General features: G+C 37.0%; 1 protein-coding gene across 2 annotated transcripts in view; it reads left to right on the top strand.

Moving 5' to 3' along the window:
- Positions 1–23617, top strand: part of LOC111577946 (endonuclease V) — an 81035-nt gene that overhangs the window by 18184 nt on the left and 39234 nt on the right. The window contains exon 8 of one of the 2 annotated variants that reach the window (XM_023284478.3): positions 18729–18804. In XM_023284478.3, coding sequence (XP_023140246.2) covers positions 18729–18785 — 57 coding nt within the window. In that variant the 3' untranslated portion in view covers positions 18786–18804. Of the gene's footprint in view, positions 1–16853; positions 17019–18728; positions 18805–23617 lie in introns of those variants that run through there. The other variant, XM_055009545.1, reaches the window with a different exon arrangement.

The following is a 23617-nucleotide window of genomic DNA, read 5'->3' as shown; positions in this document are numbered from 1 at the left end:
TCTCCTTTTCACCATGAAGACTTTAAGATCTGTGTTTAAAACTTTAAAAACATCACTTATGCAAACAAACGTGAATCTGCTCACAAACTGTTTATTTGAGCAAACCTGAAAGAAAAGAGAGAGTATTGAAATATTTTTGCTTTAGTCCTAATGTGCTGTTGATTGCTTATGTTTAACCGCAGGCTGCGACAGTTTGACACAAAACAATGAACTAAACTGAACTGTTGTCCAGTGGTGGCGATTAAGATCTCTATGAATATTCTAGTGTCCCTTTTTCCTCATACTGGCCAGCCATAATGTGCCCACTGCATGCTGGGAGTCTTTATAGGATGAATGGGTAAAGAGGCAGTTTTGCAGCCTTCCTGGTTGTCAAATGAGTCATTTTGTTCTGCGTTTTTTCTCCTTAAAAGTCTTAAAAGCATAGAAGCTCACTAACTGCTATTTTGGGGATGCGTTGAACTGAACTGATCCCTCCTCCCGTCCCGCTGCAGACTTGTTTTTTTCTTTCTGCCACTTGGTTGTGCTGTGTTTCTGCTGTTGGATTCAGTGTGACTTCTGTTCACCTGGTTGCGCAGGAAACACGCATCTTCACATCTCAAAATCATCTTTTTCTCCGGGGGAGCTGCAGCAGTGACGGCGGCTATAGCTCATCCCCTCCTGTGTGTGTGTTTATTTCATCAAAGTGTGGTGTGTTTTAGCCGGTGGAGGAGGTGGAGGCTGCAGCAGTTTCTGAGCATGGACGCCCTCACCTCCATCCTTCCAACTCTTCTCCACATCCTTTTATCTTTCTTTTCTGTGCATTTCTGCTATTGTGTTTTTACCACTTTCATATTTGCGGCTGTTTTTGTATGAGCACAGCAGCGTTCACAGCCCTCGGGCTTGTGAAAAAACTCCGTCACAACTCGTGTGGAAAAAATAAATCAAACACGTATCAATCTGGCAGGAAGGGCAGAGTTACGCAACAGTGATCTTTTTGAACTTAGCTGAGATGTTTCACTCTTTGTGCACGCGGTGACAGAAACAGGCCAGATGGAGGTCAGATTACAAAAACGCAAATACGCAGCAGTGTCCATGCTCACACTGATATGTACACCGAAGCTTGTTGTGGTGTCAGTTGCAGATAATGTGTTGTGGTTTGTGTCTAGTTGTGTGTTTGACCACCAGAGGAGCAGAGCAGTTTGTCAGATAAGGCCACATGAATGTTTGCGCATGCAGGAGAGAAACATTGTGAGTGTTAAATGGCATCAGCTGTATAAATCAGCAAATGTCAGGAGAGAAGATGTATGACAGGAGTTGTCTGGAGATGTATTGATACTAGTGTCATGTAGATCAAATTTAGAGGAGAAAATAATGCAAAGACAAGTGAACAGCATCTAAGATCTCCTGCAGGTGTTCAAATCTGAAGCCTTCACAATCAGGTTTGAATTTAGTCCATCCAATGAAATGCTCCGTAGAAGAATCTGCATTTGTTACTTCTTTGGTGCCAGTGTCTCGCTGCGACTTTTCATTTGTCACCCATCTGTATCTGTGATTTGGCTGAGAATAACAGCGACTCGACTTTTGTGCTGTTTTGGCTGTTTGCTGCATTTGCCTTCACCCATCTGTATGTAGCAGGAAAAGAGGAAGCAGAACTGTATATGACATGTTTAGCAAATCCATTTTTCATGTGTTTTATACAAATGTGGAGATGTAAAGATGTTCATTTCTGTCATTCCTCACAACTTTAGAAGCCAGTTAGAACTTTATCTAAGTACCACAGTCCAGATGAGGAGCCATCCAGCTTAAAGTTTTCATAATTCTAAGTTGTCCATAGGCATGGATGTGAGTGTGATTGTTTGTCTCTATGTGTAGCCCTGTGATAGACTGGTGACTGGTCCAGGATAGACTCCAGCCCCCTCGTGACCCTATTGCAGTTATTTTGACACTTTTTCATGTTTACAAATAATTTTGAGTCATGTTTTCTTTTCTTTTTTTCCCATTTTCTTGTATTTTTCTGTATCTGCTGTTAATTCTGGATTCCAAATATTTTTTTCCTTATTTTTGTATATCTTTTATTTCATGCATAACTCGTGTTACAAAAATGAAAAAGGGGTTGCAGTTGTACAGAAATATAATATAGTTTTGGGAGTGCCAACCCTCCTGTTCTTTAGGGAGGTGGATGCTTTCATATTTATTAGATTTTTTATTTTTTTTTTTTTTAACATACTTAGAAAAAAATCAGAAGTCTTTCTGTCCCACAGGGTAAAAATTGGTGCAGGACTTATTGTTTTATTCATATTTTTTAAAAAGCAATAGAATGTAAGGAGGCAGCACATCAGTGAATCGGTTATTTCAGCTCTCTGTGTTATTGATAGTCAAAAATGATCATAGATTTTGAAGCAGGTGTCACAGCAGCTCGGCGTTCGTTTTCTAAAACACAAATGCAAATTAACCTTTAGCTGCTTTCTCTTTAAAACCTTTATTCTGTCCTTCGCTGTTTTATAAAACCCTCTGACATTACATCACAAGTGAAAAAAAACTCCGCCTTCCACCGCAGGAGAGATTCAGAGAGTTGAAAGGGAAAGATGACATCATGTTAGTGTCCCGCAGTTATCTCTCTGTTGGAAAGTTGAAAATCTAACATTTAGTTTTTTGCTTTTGCAGTTTCTGATTCTGACAAATGGTGTAGTTTTGGAGCTTTTGTAATCTCCAAAACTTTTCAACCTGCTGACAGGTTTTGTGGTTCAGGGGGTTAATATCCTTTCTAGTGCTGTTAAATGTTTCAGGTTGTCGTGTTCTCCTTTTCACCATGAAGACTTTAAGATCTGTGTTTAAAACTTTAAAAACATCACTTATGCAAACAAACGTGAATCTGCTCACAAACTGTTTATTTGAGCAAACCTGAAAGAAAAGAGAGAGTATTGAAATATTTTTGCTTTAGTCCTAATGTGCTGTTGATTGCTTATGTTTAACCGCAGGCTGCGACAGTTTGACACAAAACAATGAACTAAACTGAACTGTTGTCCAGTGGTGGCGATTAAGATCTCTATGAATATTCTAGTGTCCCTTTTTCCTCATACTGGCCAGCCATAATGTGCCCACTGCATGCTGGGAGTCTTTATAGGATGAATGGGTAAAGAGGCAGTTTTGCAGCCTTCCTGGTTGTCAAATGAGTCATTTTGTTCTGCGTTTTTTCTCCTTAAAAGTCTTAAAAGCATAGAAGCTCACTAACTGCTATTTTGGGGATGCGTTGAACTGAACTGATCCCTCCTCCCGTCCCGCTGCAGACTTGTTTTTTTCTTTCTGCCACTTGGTTGTGCTGTGTTTCTGCTGTTGGATTCAGTGTGACTTCTGTTCACCTGGTTGCGCAGGAAACACGCATCTTCACATCTCAAAATCATCTTTTTCTCCGGGGGAGCTGCAGCAGTGACGGCGGCTATAGCTCATCCCCTCCTGTGTGTGTGTTTATTTCATCAAAGTGTGGTGTGTTTTAGCCGGTGGAGGAGGTGGAGGCTGCAGCAGTTTCTGAGCATGGACACCCTCACCTCCATCCTTCCAACTCTTCTCCACATCCTTTTATCTTTCTTTTCTGTGCATTTCTGCTATTGTGTTTTTACCACTTTCATATTTGCGGCTGTTTTTGTATGAGCACAGCAGCGTTCACAGCCCTCGGGCTTGTGAAAAAACTCTGTCACAACTCGTGTGGAAAAAATAAATCAAACACGTATCAATCTGGCAGGAAGGGCAGAGTTACGCAACAGTGATCTTTTTGAACTTTGACAGCTGAGATGTTTCACTCTTTGTGCACGCGGTGACAGAAACAGGCCAGATGGAGGTCAGATTACAAAAACGCAAATACGCAGCAGTGTCCATGCTCACACTGATATGTACACCGAAGCTTGTCGTGGTGTCAGTTGCAGATAATGTGTTGTGGTTTGTGTCTAGTTGTGTGTTTGACCACCAGAGGAGCAGAGCAGTTTGTCAGATAAGGCCACATGAAAGTTTGCGCATGCAGGAGAGAAACATTGTGAGTGTTAAATGGCATCAGCTGTATAAATCAGCAAATGTCAGGAGAGAAGATGTATGACAGGAGTTGTCTGGAGATGTATTGATACTAGTGTCATGTAGATCAAATTTAGAGGAGAAAATAATGCAAAGACAAGTGAACAGCATCTAAGATCTCCTGCAGGTGTTCAAATCTGAAGCCTTCACAGTCAGGTTTGAATTTAGTCCATCCAATGAAATGCTCCGTAGAAGAATCTGCATTTGTTACTTCTTTGGTGCCAGTGTCTCACTGCGACTTTTCATTTGTCACCCATCTGTATCTGTGATTTGGCTGAGAATAACAGCGACTCGACTTTTGTGCTGTTTTGGCTGTTTGCTGCATCTGCCTTCACCCATCTGTATGTAGCAGGAAAAGAGGAAGCAGAACTGTATATGACATGTTTAGCAAATCCATTTTTCATGTGTTTTATACAAATGTGGAGATGTAAAGATGTTCATTTCTGTCATTCCTCACAACTTTAGAAGCCAGTTAGAACTTTATCTAAGTACCACAGTCCAGATGAGGAGCCATCCAGCTCAAAGTTTTCAGAATTCTAAGTTGTCCATAGGCATGGATGTGAGTGTGATTGTTTGTCTCTATGTGTAGCCCTGTGATAGACTGGTGACCTGTCCAGGATAGACTCCAGCCCCCTTGTGACCCTATTGCAGTTATTTTGCCACTTTTTCATGTTTACAAATAATTTTGAGTCATGTTTTCTTTTCTTTTCTTTTTTTTCCCATTTTCTTGTATTTTTCTGTATCTGCTGTTAATTCTGGATTCCAAATATTTTTTTCCTTATTTTTGTATATCTTTTATTTTATGCATAACTCGTGTTACAAAAATGAAAATGGGGTTGCAGTTGTACAGAAATATAATGTAGTTTTGGGAGTGCCAACCCTCCTGTTCTTTAGGGAGGTGGATGCTTTCATATTTATTAGATTTTTTTTTTATTTATTTTTTTAACATACTTAGAAAAAAATCTGAAGTCTTTCTGTCCCACAGGGTAAAAATTGGTGCAGGACTTATTGTTTTATTCATATTTTTTTAAAAGCAGTAGAATGTAAGGAGGCAGCACATCAGTGAATCGGTTATTTCAGCTCTCTGTGTTATTGATAGTCAAAAATGATCATAGATTTTGAAGCAGGTGTCACAGCAGCTCGGCGTTCGTTTTCTAAAACACAAATGCAAATTAACCTTTAGCTGCTTTCTCTTTAAAACCTTTATTTATTCTGTCCTTCGCTGTTTTATAAAACCCTCTGACATTACATCACAAGTGAAAAAAACTCCGCCTTCCACCGCAGGAGAGATTCAGAGAGTTGAAAGGGAAAGATGACATCATGTTAGTGTCCCGCATTGAAGGATGATGTGTGAACTCACTGCAGCCGAATCTCATAGAGGAAAAGACTGAAACACATGAACCGAAGGGATCTAATTCACACCCGTCTCAGCTGTGTTCCCTCACACCTTTAAATTCTCACACTCCCCACCTGATCCTGGAATGGAGGCAGACGGCTGGCAGACACCTGCCTCGACCGTCGCCATGACAGCCGGAGAGTAACAGGTAGAGGGCAGATAAAGGAAGATAACAAAGCAGAACGATGCTGCAGATCAGAAATCACGCATCTGATCCCTACATCTGCACTGCATGCACAGCTATGAGATTATTTTCATCATGGTTTATTTCATTTTTGAACAGATACCATTCTCTCAGTCAGAAACAGTTTCTTGTTACCTGTCACATTTTTGCTCACAGTTTTTTCGCTGCAATAAAAGTCCTGCAGCTTTTGTGGAAACAGTACAACCATGACTAGAAGGAAGGATGACTTGGAAATCTTTTTTGAGCAATGCGACGGTTATGATGCCAACAAAGCAAAAATCAAGAGTAGAATTTTTTTGATTATTTGATCTGCCAAAAATTGCCAAACCATGGAATCAACATGTAAAGCATTTTTCCAAATGTCCAGGTGTTACCAATACTGGAAAAAAAAGATGACTCTATGTACAATAGATATTTAGCAATTTATACTTGGAATCTGTTTCTATACTTGACTGAGCTGCTCAGTGTAATGATTTCAGTCAAAAGTTCTTTGAATTTTTGTCACATGAGCATTCGCCTCAGCTCAATTAGATTAGATTTCTTGGTTGTGCTGATTAGAGCAGAATTTTGTAGTTTTTTACAGAATCCGATTAGAGCAAGGAGTTTATTTTTGACAAATTTTTAAATGAGACATGTAGAATAAAGTGATGTTTTAAGCTTAGATTGACATGTAGTTCAAGGACTGTGGGGCAGTTGAAAATCTGGTCTTACAGTTTTCTTCTGGGAAAACACGTTATTGTGTAGTGAAGTATTATCAATAAACGTATCCCCATGTGTAATGATGTCACAAAATTACAGTTAGATTCGTAACACTCAATTTTAACTACTTTTTTTCTGCCATTTCTCAATAGTATCATACTTATTTTGTGCTGGAGAGCAGGTGTTTTGCCTCAACCTAAAGGTGTCAGATTTAAGCCCATTGCAGATCAATACTTTGCACATTTGTCACCACAAAGTCCACTTCTTTTCCATATTTGTCAGTTACTCTTGGAAAGCTTCTTCAAATGTCAGACTCACTTTGCTTTTGTATCGTGAAAACCTGTCATAATCTTTTTTTCAACTTCGCTTATTGACCTCTTCCTCTCTGATGAGCGTTCAGTAGATTTTTCACTCGACAGCTCTCACTTACCACCTCACCACCTGCTGCCATGAGATTTGTGTCTGGTCCTGCAGAATCCCAGTGCAGTTTCTGGACCAGTCATTCATCAACCCCCACTGAAGCAGCAACTGCAGCCTCCAGAATGGTGCTCAAAGCTTCTTCCTCACTGCAGGTCTTAACCTTTGACAAATGTCTTGACACTCCAGCATGTGAATTTTAATTTGTGATGTTTCTGCTTCTTTTACCTTTGGCTGTGTCTCTGAGACACCTTTTACTTCTTTACACTAATTTGCACCTTTTCATCTCCATGTCTTTCTTGCGACCTTGTTGATTAGTTGCAACAAAGCAGTGGATCGTTCGCTGTATGTTGCATCCATGTGAAAGCCATTTTCAAATTTTTTCAATTTTCAGTGTTTTGGGCCCATTTTTGCATGATTAATGAAGCTGCTTTATAATTATGCACGCTTACTATAAGCTGTTCATTATTTTAGCCAAGTTTCTGCATTTTGGAGTCGGAAAATGTGCATAGAAACAGTAATAAGATGAGAATAATAACTTGCCTGATAATTGTGCACACAGTTGGAAGTATCTCGTGGCCATGCAGGTTTTTTACACTCATAATGCTTTTAATCTGACGTGCGACTGAATCTTTTTGAGTTGATTTTTTTGTTCTGATTAGCAGAGGTGACATAAAGCTTAGTGCAGCGTTATAATATGGAACCTCCCACTGGCAAATTTAATTGAAAGCCTCAAAATAAAACAAGCTGCACAGAAATGATTTCAAACTTTCCTTCAGTTGCAGAAACAGACAGCACAAATTTCAATGTGAAAATCTATTTAGGTGATTATTTTACTTTAATTTTTTTTCTTAACCTGTCAAATACTGAGCAGCTCTGCACTATGGAAAATTCTCTCTATATTTAAATAAATAGTTTCTAATATTTTGCAGTACTTTGTTGGTGCCCAGCTGGCAAATATTTCAGTTGTTTTATTATTCTTATTTTTACAGACTATTTTATACTTTTATACTTATAGACTAATTTGTGAACTCTACAAGTATATCAAATTCTAATGGGAAAAAAATAAACAGCAATGGTCTCCACACTTTGATTATTTAGAAGTTTGCAGTTTGAAAACATATTAAGAGGGAGAGTTCAGCAGTGCAGCACAAATTAAACTGACTTAAAACTGCTACTGAAAACCACAAACAGTGACATTAAAATACAACTTGTTAAGGTACAATAACAATCTCGGAACTTCAAATTTATTTCTTCTTTCAATTAAAATCAAACTATTTTAAAGGAGGAATGCTTTGAGAAATGATGGGAAATGGGTCATAAAATAATGTTTGAAAAAGAAAACAACTTTTTCACTTTTCCCTATTACATTTTGAGCTTTGAAACATGCAGCCCTCTGGTTAGAAGCTCAGAAACATGAATGATAGAACATCAGACACACTGCCAGTCCACACATATACAAACAGTCCCATCTCCTGCTCCTTCCTTCCTTCCTTCCTTCAGCAGTCAGTTAAAAGCCCTAATGGACAGCAGTAGAACTTAAACCTAATTTTCTTCAAGCTAATGTTCCTAGACAAACATACTGCTCTCTTGTCAGAACACTTCACATGGAATTATCTGGCCTGCCTGTTTCCTCAATGGAAACTGGAACGAAAAAATAATACAAAAGAATAGTAGTAATAGATGGGAGATTAAAGCTCCCAGCGTCATATCAAGTAAATTACCTGCACAAGTAGCTTTGCACAAATATATGAGCCATCAGCCCCCGGAACCCTGTGCAGTTTGAGCCTTTTTTCCTTTCCCTTCTTTTCTGGCTGTGATAAATGGTGTCATTTTGATAAATTTTACTTTAAAGGTGACACGCCTTTCTAATCCATCAGTGGGTTCAGAGGTTTAAAAAAAAAAAATCCTTATCAGGAGGTCCGGTGCATCAATTAGCAGTAGTATGATTAGAAGTATGATTTATAATAGGTACCACGCTTGTGCAGTGGCTAGCCAATCAAAGCTGGTAACTTGTGTCACATGTGGTTTGATATCAGCAAATCTCTATTAAATTTTAATGCAGGGTATAATGGATCAAATACTGGATCTAGCACACTGCTACAGTGATATAAAACAGTAGTTAAAAATGAATGGAAACAGTAACATAAAGTGGCGACATAAAACAGTAGCCGAAAGCAACTGGAAGTAGTGACATCAGACTGTGACTAAATATGACTGAAAACTGTGACGTAAGATAGTGACTGAATATGACTGAAAACGATGACATTAAACAGAGACTGAGAAACAGTGTATGAAAACAGCAACTGAAAATGACTGAAAACAGTGACTCCAAATGGGACTGAAAACAGCTGATCATAGTGACATGAAACAGCGACTGAAAACGACTGAAAACAGTGGCATAAAACAGTGACAGCAAATAGTGACACAAAATGATGACTGAAAACAACATAAAACAGCAACTGAAAATGACTGAAAACAGTGACTCCAAATGGGACTGAAAACAGCTGAACATAGTGACATGAAACAGCGACTGAATCCTACACTTTTCCTTTTAGCAGTAAAACCAGGTCAGTACATCCAGAGGTTGATGTAACCACTTTTTCATACAGTGAATCAGATTCAGTTTGAAAATATTTTATTTTTTTCAATTGAAACACGTGATGACTCATTCAAGAGTCTTTTTCATTTCAGTGAACAGAAGAAGCCTTTCAGATAAAATAATTTCCAGACCCATACAACAATCTGAATGACTTCAGACACATTGCTGATGCTGTTTGTGGCCTTGGTGTACTTGTTGTGTTTGTGCAGTCTTGGAACACACTTCATCCACTGATCATTATCTCCAGACTGGAGTTCAGATTTAATAACATCAGACTCACTGAATCATTGTTAAGGCAGCCGTTTATTGTCTAATTTACATGTTTTCTGATTCTGTGAAATAAATAAATACATTTTAAAAACTGTAATTAAGCAGTGATCTGGCAGCAAGGACCATAAATTAACTCAAAATTAAAATCAGCTGTTTAAAATGCGGTGAAACACTTTTGTGTGTATCTCAAAAAAGGTAAAATGGTGGAAATAACAGCAGATATTGGTAAAATTATATATTTTTTATGCTGATCATGATATATATTTAAATACATGAAGACAGTGTATGGTCATGCATGGTAAAAGAGCACATTACTATTACTGAAACAAGTAAAACCCTCAAATAGTAATTAAAGAACTATTTACCATTGTTCAATTTTTAATGCACATAAATATTTCCTTCATTATTTCTTATAATAATGTTAAATATAACAAAAATATTTTAAAACTGATTTGAAACTTAATATAATTATCAAATTGCCAAAAATACAGCGTTTTGAGCATTTTTTTCTTTCGAATAATGGCAAATATCCATAAAATAATTCTATTATTTGCTGAGTTTAATATGGTAAAATAGTGTATGCAAAAGAAAGAATTGGCACGAACAAAAATACAGACTTTTTGGTGTTGATCGTTTATTTACAGTTTTGACCTGTTTTGCTTGTTTTTTTTTCCAATTGGCATGCAGTTAAATTTGATTTTACAAGTTGCTTTAACAAAACAGTTAAAACAGTTAAACATTTTGTAGATTTATTTTTTTTTACAATTTTTCAATCCTTATTATACATAGTTTTCCTTTCAAACATCAGCAAATATCTGTAAAATAACAATCCTTTTTGCTGATTTAAATACACACTAAAAATACAGTAAATTTATAGTGTACTGTCCTAAATTGTTATTTGTGAAATTATTAGATATTTATTATACATATTCTAGATACTATAATTAAATAGTAGAAAAAATAATGGAATTTTATGGTAATGTCCCATTTTTGATGTTGACATTATTTACAATTTTGGCTTTTTTTTTTTTTTTTTTTAAGTAAATAATACTTTTCAAAAATGATTTTACTAGTTGCTATCTGTGGTTTAACAAAACCGAGAAAGTTTGTAACATAACTGTAAATTGTAAAAAAAAAAAATCAGTGGAAAAACTATTTTAAAAAGGTTTTTTTTGTTTTTTTTTTAACAGTCTATCAGTTTTTGTTTGAGTTTTATACAGAAAAGACTTCAAAATTTCCATCTATCGAGTCTCTTTTGGCCTCACAGCTATGAAGCTGCTGCCGACTGAATTTGGGGATATTTTTTTCAGGTGTTAATTAAAAAATAAGCTGGAGGGGTTAACATCCATTACAACTCCTCCTCCTCCACTCACTGATGGGAAGGCATGCAGTGTAATGGGACTCTGAGGACCAGGCAGAGATGTACAGGAACAACCTATTTCCAGACCTCTCCTCTCTGTCTGAGTGCTTTGCACAGAGCGGAAGTCGCTAATTATGTTTCCCTCCACTACTGTACCTGTGCACTGCTGGCTCCATGTGTTCTCCTTCATAAAGAGCCACTGTCCAGTCTGTTAGCTGGACATTTTGATGTTTACATCCACTAAAAACCTACTAAGTCATCTTCCTGTAGGGCTTCCTGTAGGGTTTCCATACTTTCTCTTCTGCGCCGACCGGTGAGACGGAGAATGTAAAAAGCTCTACAGCTGCGCTCCCAGATTGCAAAAACAGATGGAATTTCAATGTGAGTGATAGACAGTGGGGAGGCTGCATGCATAGAATAAAAGAATAGCGGAGGAGGAGGCGGTGTGCGGTGGAAACTGAGAGATACTGCTGATGCATGTTTTCTCTGAAGCACAGGATATATTTGTATACGAGAAGCAAACAATTCAGTTGTTTTTAGTGCTGCAGATGCAACAATTTGTTACATCTCCCTGTAGGCCGCAATGAAATGTATGTTTTTCTGTATATGTGCGTGTTGTGTTGTGTCACCAGCCTGTGTGGCTTCTGATGAGTCCTTCAACTTGGTTCTTCTTCACTGTACTGCTTCCATCCATCCATCCATCCTTCCAGCCAAACCACCCGCTGCTCCATCTCTGAATAATTCACACCTACAGCAATAGTGTATTTTCGGTTGTTGTCACCTCTGCAGTAACACAAACGTGGCCCGTATGCACACAAACAAGCAGGCTGCTGAGGCTCGCTAACTACCAAGAATTTGTACTTTCAGGGACTTTGCAGCATCAGTGTGCTCCGCCCTGCTCTACTCTGCCGTCCCAGTGCTGAATAATAATAATACATCTCACTTTTCTTTGTCTTTTTACAAAGTTGGGCTGCAGACAAATGTGTGGGGAAAACTTCCAGAACTTGCATTTGCTCTCATAGATTCTTCTTAGTTTTTATTTGTTTTCTTGTATCTGCAGGGTTTTGTGTTGAGGCAGCCGCACTTTGCTTTAATTATTGTAATCATTATTTATCTTCATTAGTCCCGTTGAGATCAAGAATCTGTCTTTAAGCAAAGTGTAAAATCTGCTGAAGAAAGCAGCACATTTACATATTAGTTAAAGGCCAGTTTTAAATTTGAAGAAAAAAACTCTCCAAGCTCTACTGCATCCACCGGACATCAGCTAGACTGTAATAACTCACTTTATTTTTAAAGAAAAGGCAACATTAATATCACATCATGAGGTTGCATCCATTTAGTTGTGTTTCTGGTCATTGTGATGATTTTATGTCTGTTATTGATTCTCGTCTTACCCTTGAATATCTATTCTTTCCAGTTTCACCAGTGTTCACTCAGTAGTGGAAAAATAATTCAGTTCCTGCATTAGAAGTACCAGTATAGCAATATAATATTCTTTCACAGGAAAAGTTCAATAGAAATCCAGCTTAAGTAAAAATACACAGCAGCAGAATGAAAGTTAAGTATTAAAGACTTGTTTTCTCTGACTGATATATTTATACATGTTCCATCATTTTATAGTCATGTGACGATCGGCGTTGGTTTGTCTGTTAGCAACATTACTCAGAAACGGATTGGGATGAAATTTTCAGAGAAGGTCAGAAATGACACAAGGACCAAGTGATTAGATTTTGGCAGTGATGCGGCTTATAGTCTGGATCCATGGATTTGTTAAAGATTTCTGTATCATTGCGAGATGGCGACACAGAATCATTGTAACTATGGTAACAACTACGTGAGCTGCCTGCTAACGATCACATGATTGCGATCTGACTAACAGTCGACCGCTGCGGACCATGAATTTTTTTTAAAGATTTCATCCGTCTGAAATCATATGACGACTGAGCAGCCTTGGCGGAGCACGGCATTCTCTGAGTGTTTTTTTGTTCATAATAGTGAAGCATCAGCAGCAGGTTACTGTTGTAGCTGCTGCAGCTTTGAACTACTTTATGTCCAGTTTTATAAACAGGGACAGAAGATAAATCTGAGGGATCCAAACATGATTAATGGGAGGTAGAAAGTTCTGATCTATTTTCAGCTTTTACTTTCTCTCTACTGTGATCTTTAGTGAGATGTAGAAACATTTATAGAAATGAAAACAAAGTGAGAACTTCAGGGGGAAAGTTTTTGGTGGAGTAGATAACAACTCATCAGCCCATTTTCAGAATTGGAATATATTTAACACCGCTGCTTCATCGATGTGTAAAAGAATTGATGACATTCTATCATTCAGACATATGAATCCAGTTTTTGTCATACATGTGAGATTGTACAGTACAGCATGTGACATAATGCATTATAATGCATTGAGAGACCAAAGATAAAAATCTAACTCTGCTACGTAACAAATGATTTACCTGCAACTTACAAAAGGTGATTTGCTCTTCGAGCCTGGTTGATCCTGTCTTCATTTCGGGCAAAATTTATGAGTAATTCATGAAGTTAACGATGTTGTTTCATGTTCGGAAGTGCAGAAACTTTCCCTTTTTGGAGATGTTCACATGGATTCAGCTGCTGTCTGATGCTTCAGGTTTTTAATAAACTCAGAGGAAAGACTCCTGGAAGTACGTTGCTTGTGCATGTCTATCTGTAAATGTGACTATATGTAGTTCAGACTTGTGCCAAGTTAATAGTGATGTGGTTTAATCTCCCATTTTTTGTTATGTTTAGTAGTCTGTTATATTTTGTATTATGCTAAATATATATCTTTAAAAAGCTCCCAGAGGAATGTAGTGGAGTAGAAAGTACAATATTTCCATCTAAAATTATAGAAATGGAAGTGTAAAGTAGCATTAAATGCAAAGTACAAGTACCTAGAATTGTACACTCTTAGTGGGAGAAGAGCCACGAGGAAACTTCTGGGGTTCTTTACTGTCTCCACTGTGGAGGAATCTTTTGAGTACAAAATGGTAAAATGTTTTGAATTCATATCGTCCTCGTCTTCATATTTTTTAATGCGAAACATAAGAAAAATATATTACACAATATTTTAAATGTTCCTGAATAGAATGGAGAGACTTTTTTGCATTTAGGCCAACAGGAAGCATGATTCGAAAGTTTTTCACTTCTTTAAATCTTTACATTTTCACATATGTTCAGGAATGTGCAACATCAGTCACTCTACTGTGTTATAGTCCTTAATACACCAAATAGACTAAATAATCAGCTACATCACTGTTTTCATACAAACACTTGATTTTCTACTACAGTTTTATATCCGCACGTTTCTTACTGTACTTTAAAACTGTCTGATTTTGTAAATGCACTGACAGGATCAATGATAATGAAGGAGTGTTAGTCTGCTGAGAGGTCACATTCTGGTATTTAGCAGGTGTAACTGTTTTCCAGCTGTTTACAATCTTAGTGTAGCTTGTTGATGAGCTGGTAATTAGCACTAACTAGCTGAGGCTGATGGGAACATCATTAGTTTTGCAGATCATAAACCAAAGTACTGAACAAACAGAAACTGTGACGGTCATGAGATCAACACAGTCATTGTGATGTATCTTCTGGGGATCAGATTCCATGGTGATTCATCCACTATTTATGGAGGTATTTCAGTGTGGAGTGGACTGTTTGACAGGCTGACATTGCCTCAGGCTCTCAGATGTTGGATTTAGTGCTCTTCTATTTATTTTTTTTATAAACTGTGCAAATTGAACATCTTTGGGTTTTGGACTGGTGGTCGGGCAAAATGGCAACTTTTAAACGTCGTCTTGGGCTTTGGGAAGATGTTTTTCACAGTTTTCTGAGTATTTGTAGAAAAACTAACCGATTCATCAGTACTGTTAATGATCAGATGCATTGGTGACAATAAAACACACAACGTTCCCCATTCGTTCCTCAGTGAAGCGGCTGCATCTCAAGGACAGACACTCGTTGCAACACAACAGTGTGTTTAGTAGAATTTGAAGGGAACAGACAAGTCTTACAGGAGAAGCTGAGAGGAAGCGAAGCCTGCACGGCCGTAAAACAGTCAAGATTGACAGAGTAAAACATCCGTGAAGATTGACACCAGAGCTCCACTGGCGCTGGTTGAGACCAGTCGGCTTGTGAAACTTTTCCGAATGTGCCAAAAGGATGTGACTGATTTAAACCGGAGCTCCCTTTCGAGCCCCGAGGCTGTCTAAATGTTAATATATGGCTGTCTGACATTCTGCTGCTGAAGCCACTGGACTGTGGACCTCCATGGAGAGACGCTGGATGGAGACGCAAGAGTAGCCGTGGGGCTTGAATAGAGCAGGGAAGGAGGGAAAAGTTTGATTAGAGTGATAAAAAGGGAAGTGAGGGAGGGTGAAATCCAGGGAGAAGGAGAATTATAAACCTGATTAGGAAAAGAGAAGCTGGATATGGAGCAGAAGAAGGTATAAAGCAGACGGGCATCGCTGTAGGGCTTTAGAGCCTTCGGGAGGCTGCAGGATAAAGAGCTGCTTCAGGGCACTGGACCAAAGCCATCGCTCTGCTCATATATAAGTGTGTGTGGCCTGAATGTACCAAAAGCTCGTGCAGAGAGCCAACCGTGCACATCTGTTCACCTCTGCATCCTCACCTTGCCAGGAGCTGTGGGCAGAGGGAACCGATTCCCCTCAATTTATACTATTTCGCATCCAGTTTCTTTTTTTCAGATACATTCAGCCAGTTAATCCTCACTGAGTGGGAAAACTTACTTTCTTTTTTATTTTCTATGAGGTTTTTTAAGGTCCACTCTGCTTAATTACACGCCAACCACAGGCTTGTAAATAAGTGGCTGGTTTTATCACGCTAGGAAAAAAAATTTAATGTAATTTTTCTTTTTAATTTTAAAGATTTTTTTCCCAGTATTTTTGAAATACAGGAAGATATTAATTAAATTACAAAAACAAACAGTGAATTTATCTGTCTAATGTGAAATAATAACAAAAAACATAAAAGAATGACCATAAAATCATTCTTTTAAGTATAAATTGATTTGTATTTTACCAAAAAATACATTTGCAAGATTTATAATAATTTCGGAAATACTTTCTATGACAATTAGCAGAAAAAAATACTGGTTGTGTCATTTTATTAATGATTTTATTTTATTTTATTAACCTTAAAATACATTCACAAGATTTATCATAATTTCACAAATATTTCAATTGATTTAATGAATGAAGTTTTATTTTTTTTTCTCAATTTAGACACAATAAGTGACAGTTAACAGCAAAAGAAGGGCAATGATCCTCCAAACTGAAGTGGGAAATCTATTTTCCTTGTTCGATGAGTATTTTTAGGTCTACTCCGCCTAATTACAACACAGGCTTGTAAATATGTTGTTGGTTTATCATGCCACACTATAAAAAGAAACTGTAATTTATTAGCTTTTAAAATTTTCATTTTACAGGTTTTTTTCAAGTAATTTTAAAATACGGGAAAATAGGAATACAAGTACAAAAATAGATTGTTCTTTACATAGTTGTGTTTATTAAATGACATATCTTGTATAATTGCACAACTTTTTTTGATGTTTACACATAAATGTACAGTTACATTATATTGAGAAACACGTATGAATCCTTTCCTTCTATTGTCGGTTCCCTTCTGAAGCTGGTATTAGCTTTTTTCAGGCTTCATATTGGCCAGCATGGCTTCAGGGTTATATATCCGCCTGTTTGTTTGCACTTCAGATTGTTGGTTTTTTTTTTTTTTATGTAATTCATATGTTTTTTTTAATAGCAAAGGACAAAAAATAGCCAGATATTTCCTTTATTACTCAATGTAAATAAGCATGTATGGTATGTAAATAATTGTTTCTACCCACCAGGCAGAAAAGCAGTGCAGCTTCATGCACTACGTTAGACTCCACAGCCAGCAGAGAGCTGCAAGAATCAGGCAGCACGTTTCAACATTTCCAGGCAGTGAAGAGCTGAGTAACTTATTTTGTTTTTCATTTTTTGGAAAACATTATAGTTGAAAGCAGACATAGCAGACATGTTGCACCTGCAGGAACGTGATGTTAGCTTCACTGTGTGTTCATTTTTTATTTGGTTTTTCTGACACAGCAGCTTCATTTTTAATTGGTATATATACACACATAGGCACGAGTCTTTCACATCAATATGACTTAATGAAGTCAAACAGCTTCATGGAATCAAAGCATTGATCAAAAGCTGGTGGGTGCAGCTTCTGTTTGATGCTGCCGGGAAGAAGAAGACGGCAACAAAAAATAATTAAGCTGGGCCTCGTTTTTTTCTGGTTTTTGCTATTAAGACAATTAATAGTGTCTCCTTCCTCGAGTCTGGGATTTAATTGGATTGATTTATCTGTAGATCTACAAGACACACAAATCTAAAGGGAAAACACAATAAAGTGAGAACACATTTCCTATACCCACATCAAGACAGCTAAGTAACAACAAATCTAGACTGTAAAAAAAAAAAGGATTTTAAGTAAGTTTCAGAGCATTTTACAGATTTCCTTTTTTTCAAATTGCAGATAACTACTAAAGTCACAGAAAAATATTAATTTATGCATTAACCATAAAAGACAAAAAAATGCCAAAGCTATAAATAGCATCCACATTAAAATCTGTATTTTTGTAAATAGTAAATCATTCTTTTACAACTTCCACCACAAAATTACACATTATTTATTGTCATTAAATACAAAATGAAATTACCGATACAGAAAATAATAAAGCTTGCAAATTGTTTTTTAAAACTACAAATAACTTGTAAAATCACTGAAAAAAATGTTGTTATATTACATGTAAATGTGTTATTTGTAATTTGTAGTTTTACAACATCTGATTGCAAACAAACAGCATTTTACTGTATTTAAATTAGAAAAAAGTTGCTTTACAGAAAGGAAAAAAAATTTATATTAAAGATTGTATATGTTTTTGAAGATTTTATTTACTTTCTAAGCTTTTTTTGTTGATTTGCAAATAATATTTAGTGAAATCACAGAAAAAAGTAGATTGTTCATATTGGAAAAACGAATACATAAAGCTGTACATAATTTCAAGATCAAAAATCTGTATTTTTACAAAAAGTCAATTGTTCTTTCACAATGTGTGACAATAAAAATTGTTTCACTGTATTTAAATCTGCTAAAATATCAATATTTTAATGTTTGCCACTATTTTAATTATTTTACAATTTTTGAACATTACAGTTTTACAACATTTTTTTAACATGTCTTTTGTGGCCCCTTTGGTGCTAGGTTTTCACTGTTGTTCAAAAGGATTCTTTTTTTTTTTAGTGTGGAGGATTTGAGCTCAAAAAATGTAATTAATGTCACCGTACTTTTGTTGCCTGTCAATAATAATTTGCATATGATGCAGCTTCTGTTGCTTTAGTTTGATCTGTGCATGGAGCAGCCCCAACCTTTGAATTAATGTCATAGTGAACTTGAGAGTGGGAAATATAATCAGAAAATGACTTAATTAATGATATTTTGCATAACCTAAAAGTTGCTTCTGAATGTCTGAAAATTGAAATAACGTTTAGTTGAAGACATTGCCAGAAACTGGGGTTTATGTTGTTTATCAGAGTCTCACAAGAATTCAGTTTGTGCCGTCTAAATTTGTTTTCATTTCTAACTGTGGAAAAATGTGTTCCTGCTAACCTCTAATCACACCTGAACTGGAAAAAAAAAGTGTGACAACTTGTTAAATGTTGAATCTCTTCCTCCACAGGCCGACTGTCGCTCCAGAGAATACCTTCGCAAACACTTTCCAGCTGCAGATACATGACTCCAAAAAGACAACTGAGGTAGGTGACAAAACAGTCGTCATACAAGTGTGGGTTCTTGCACTTCAGCGTGCACATTCACACCAATAAACTCCATATGCTTAAAATAGGCTTAAAAGCCACAGTGAGTGACTCATCAAGGAATTCCCCAAATCCTAAAGTAAAGCTGGGCTTGTTGGTAGAAAGCCTAATCATTCTCATCTAATTTGCTGCTTAAACTCAGCAAATTTATTGTAGAAGAGGACAAACAGAAGACAGATGTGTCTTTGGAAAAGTGTAATAGTTTCATGATTTGCCAGATGATTATTTCTCTCACTGCCTTATTAGCTGCAGCACAGTAGGAACAAAACAAGATAGAAGCTGTGACAGAAGCTTGGCGTCAACGTAGCATAGCAGGTCCTGATTTTTATTATGTTACCTCAGCAGGCAGGTTTAAGATCAACCATAGATAAGCTGGTGTTCTAAGAAATACCTTTGTAGGAAGTATATTTTGTACCTGAAAGCGAAGACTGTGACGTGTTACTGTTGATCAAGAATTTAGGAGACGGTGTCTATAAAAATCCAAAACTGCACCTGATTTAAATATGTCATCCTGGTTGAAGCGTTTGTGCGGTGATACTCTGCTCCCAGTGCTCCTGCAACACTCCCTAAAAGTCCTGTTATTCAAACATGGCAAGCACTCTCTGTGATTAAACTCCTAAACTGTGACAAATTGGCGAAACTTCAACTTGATTTTGATTTAGGGAAAGAGGAAGAAGTCACAGGGAGCCAAATCTGGTGAATAGGGTGGCTAGGGAGTGATAACCGCTGTCATGGCCAAAAAACTCACATAAATGCCACACTGTGAACGTCAGTCTGCTGTCGTTGCCACAGTTCAGGTTATCAGTGCCAAATGTTCTCCCTCAGACGCATTGCAACGTTACAGTAGAACTCTATACCAGAGCAGAGAGTCATGGAAAGAGGATAAAAGCTGATCAGTAGTTTGAGGGGCGGAGTGATGTGCTGCTTGTTCTTGGATTTAACTGCGTCTGCTGCTGTTGATTCCTGAATTGTTGATTAAAATCATCTGCAGCTTGTGTGATTTCTTCAACGTGACAGTTTGGTTTCACTGCTGCTCCTCTTTCTGCTGTTATAAGATTCGTCCATTTAAACGCAGCGCAAAGTAAATCATGGAAACAAAATCCGTCATAATTAGACTGACTGTACTGGGCTCAAAGGCTGGGTTTGCGCTGTAAAAGTAATCGGAAGATTTTTTGGAGGGTAATACATTGATTTTTATTTAATTGGTACTGCCTGTGTTTAGAACTTTGTCATGCCAGCCTGATTCTTTGAGATTCCCAGTCCTTAACCACATGAATGTTGAAGTAAACAACGACTTTACTCCTGGCACTCCTGACCTGGTGCTCCTTTGTACAGCTTTAGAAACTACAGCTATTCCACTGGGTGATGCCCTTCAACATCCTGACAGTTACTGCTCGCACGTGTTGCATGCAAACAACTATCTTCTTGATTAACTTTCTTAGCACTCGTTGTTTGATTAAGTTAAGCTTAGCCAACCACAATAATAGTATTTCCGTAAAAAATCCCTCTCTCACAACAATAACTACTTGTTTAGAAGCATGATTAAGTTTAGGCACCAAAATACCTGGTTAAGTTTCAGAAAACAGCACAGTTTTGGTGAGAATCCAACCTTTTGACAATGTTTTTGAAGCTTTTCCTCCATTATCTTCATTACCAGTGACGAATCCTGCCTGATCTAATATATGACTCAGTGGCTGAAAAGCAGCAACATTAATAGAATAGACTACATGGCAAATATCTGCTGATTAGAAACATGTTTGACAGAAAGTCCATTTCCCCAAAACATAATTGAGAATGCAGTTTAGTTGTATATATAGTTTAACTTTAGTTGAACGGCACCAATTCTGTCAAAAGGAGAGGTCAAAGATACACCCAGAAGCTTGTGGACGGCTACTAAAAGGCCTGCTTAAGGTAAAAGTGGCCAAAGGACATTTTACGAAATATTAGCAGGACTCTATGTATAGTTTTGACCTGGCAGATTTTATCATATTTCCAGAAGAACTTTTAAAAACATCTATGAAAGAACCGAAATGCATGATTGTTTTTTTGTGGCAAAGACACTTGTGTTTCAGTCTTTCCATCATAGAAAATTAAGAGTTGTAGAAGTCATTGGAGCCTCAGGACTGCCAGGATGTACATGATCTTTACAGTGTTTGGATACACCTTCTGGTGCTACTCGGACACGCCATCAGTGAAGAACTGGGGCCATAGGGTGTTTCAGGCCTTTAATCTTTATACACCCTCACCCTGGCGACCCAGCTGGGAATGATCAGTCCCTGCCTTGTGTCTGAGTGGCGAGTTGCTCGGGCATCCCTGGAGGTATGGGAACTTTAGTTCATGATTGTAAATCTGATTTTGGGGCGACAGGGCTGGTTGCAGTTCAGCAGCTGGTTGGGGTTCATCTTTAGAGGCTTAAACTTGCTCTGGTTCAGTGACAGTAAACAAATTCATCCTACTCCAGCAGAGGGGGAAGTTTAAGAGTTTAAGAGCCTTTGACAGGTTCTCTGCAGTTTCAGAGGGGTGTGGATGGGGCAGAGGTGAGCCAAGGATGCCTGAGGTTAAGCAGATCTGCAGAGGCAGTAAGAGAGAAGGAAGGATGAGCAGAGAAAAAGCCTTTGATCCTTTGATTCTCATCTGTAATAACAGGCAGAGCTGCTGAGTTTGACCCTACCTTCCTCATTACCGATCAAAGCTGCAGACCCTTAGTATACTCAGATGCTTTCCAAAACTCACTCATCTTGCGCTCTCGCCCTCCAAACCTGAGTTTTTCCCAACGTGCACAGAATTAAACCATCAGGACCGAAGTGCAGATTCATGTGTGAGCTCACAGATTTGATCACACTCAGGGACCAGAGGATGTGTGCACTCTCACATCCCCGATACCCCACTGGGAAACATAATGGGATGTCCATGTTCATCCGCTGAGAAGCTGCCTGACGTTGTGAATCCTCTGAGCGCGCTCAGGTCTTTGATCAGCCTCTCTACAAAGAGACGGAGACAGGCAATGGGGCTTTGTGCTGAGTCTGCAGGGCTGCAGCCGGTTCCTGCAGGCCTTAACCCAGCTTTACCCTCTAACTCAACAGGCAGCACATTTCACCAGAGCACTGTACCTGAGCAGCTGGAGAATGTGCTTCAGGCAGGCGATCCCTGCATTTACATTATAGCAGGACTATCATTGGTGCACGTATGTCGCTGAACATTCATTGGATATACACTGTCAAAACATATCCCATGAAGAAAACGGTAATAATCTGGCAGCATCAGTGCCAGAAAAAATCTTGAAAGAATGTTTCAATACAAAAAGTGAAAATAAGAGCAAATATCTGTGAAATAACTGTTTCTAGCAGATTTAAATGCAGTGAAACAGTGTAATGTTACAGTTACACTTTGTGAATGAATTACTTTTTTTAAAAAAATAAAAAATACAAAGTTTGATTTGGACATTACTTACAGTTTTGGTCTGTTTTTTTCAAGTCAACATGTAATTTAATGCATTTTTTCAGTGATTTTATGAGATATTCTAAAATTTCACAAAACAAAGAAAATCTGTGAAATAGTTCAAAATATTTAGAAATTTTTCAACAGAAAATATCTGTACACTAACAATATTTTTCTGATTTAAATGCAATAACAAATTGTGTGATCTTACAGTAACATGGTGTAAACAAAGGATTTACCATTTTGTAAAAAAAAAAAAAAAACTAGCAAAAAACATTTTTTGATGTGTGCATTTTTAAAATTATTAGATATTATCTTACTTCAATAAAACAGAGAAATTTGTAAAACAACAGATTAAAAATTATGTATAATTTTAAATCCATAATAAACAGAAATTTTCTTTCAAATAACGGCAAATATCTGAAGAGCAATTATTATTTTAGCAGATTTAAATGCAGTTTCAAAACGTTTGCATGCACACATATTGCAAAAATGTCTAATTACTATCTGTAAAATATGCATAATTTTCATGTGGACAATATTTACAGTTTTGATCTTTTTTTTTACAGTTAACATTTAAAATCATACTTTTTTCTGTGATTTTTCCAGTTATCCATAATTTAATGAAACAAGGAAAAATATTTTTCAAATGTATTTGATATTTTAACCATATTATTTTTTTCAATTGATTGCAAATGTCTTTAAACTAACAATAATTTTGCTGATTTGTAAAAATTTTATTTTTTGATTCGGACAGTGTTTTTGCCTGTTTTTTGGACATGTAAATTCATTACAATATTATACAAAACAGGGAAATTTTGTAAAAATAAAAGTAAATTATTCAAAGCAAAACAGTTAAAAACTGTTTAAAAACATTATTGTATGTAGTGTGAAATACAATAGAAAAATTACTGTTTTCTTTTTTTGATTATGTTATTCTCATCTCTGCTATTTATAATTGTGTCGGGGTTTTTTGTTTTTTGTTTGAATGTAACATAAACAGACAAAATCCCTAATATTCATCCTTATCATCTGTCATCAGCTAGTTTTTTTTGTAATCTTTAAATCTGGTGGATTGATCGTCCTCTGAGATGTTTGTGCTCTCTAAGTGCAATTTTCAATGTGTTGGTGGAGTTTTAGATTCCTAGTAAAGTAGCCGTTATAGATGGAGATCAGGTTTGTTTGTGTGTCACATGCACCCTTATTTACTGTCTATTTTCTGCATAGTTCAGAGGAAGTCCATGTTTTCAGACACATGTTGGATACAGATTACTGATTCCAGTAAAATGCCATTATGGAAACAGAAAGAGAAGGT

This window comes from Amphiprion ocellaris, chromosome 4, assembly GCF_022539595.1.
Source record: "Amphiprion ocellaris isolate individual 3 ecotype Okinawa chromosome 4, ASM2253959v1, whole genome shotgun sequence".
Taxonomy (NCBI): Eukaryota; Metazoa; Chordata; class Actinopteri; family Pomacentridae; genus Amphiprion; species Amphiprion ocellaris.
This window is presented reverse-complemented; position numbering and strand designations above follow the sequence as displayed.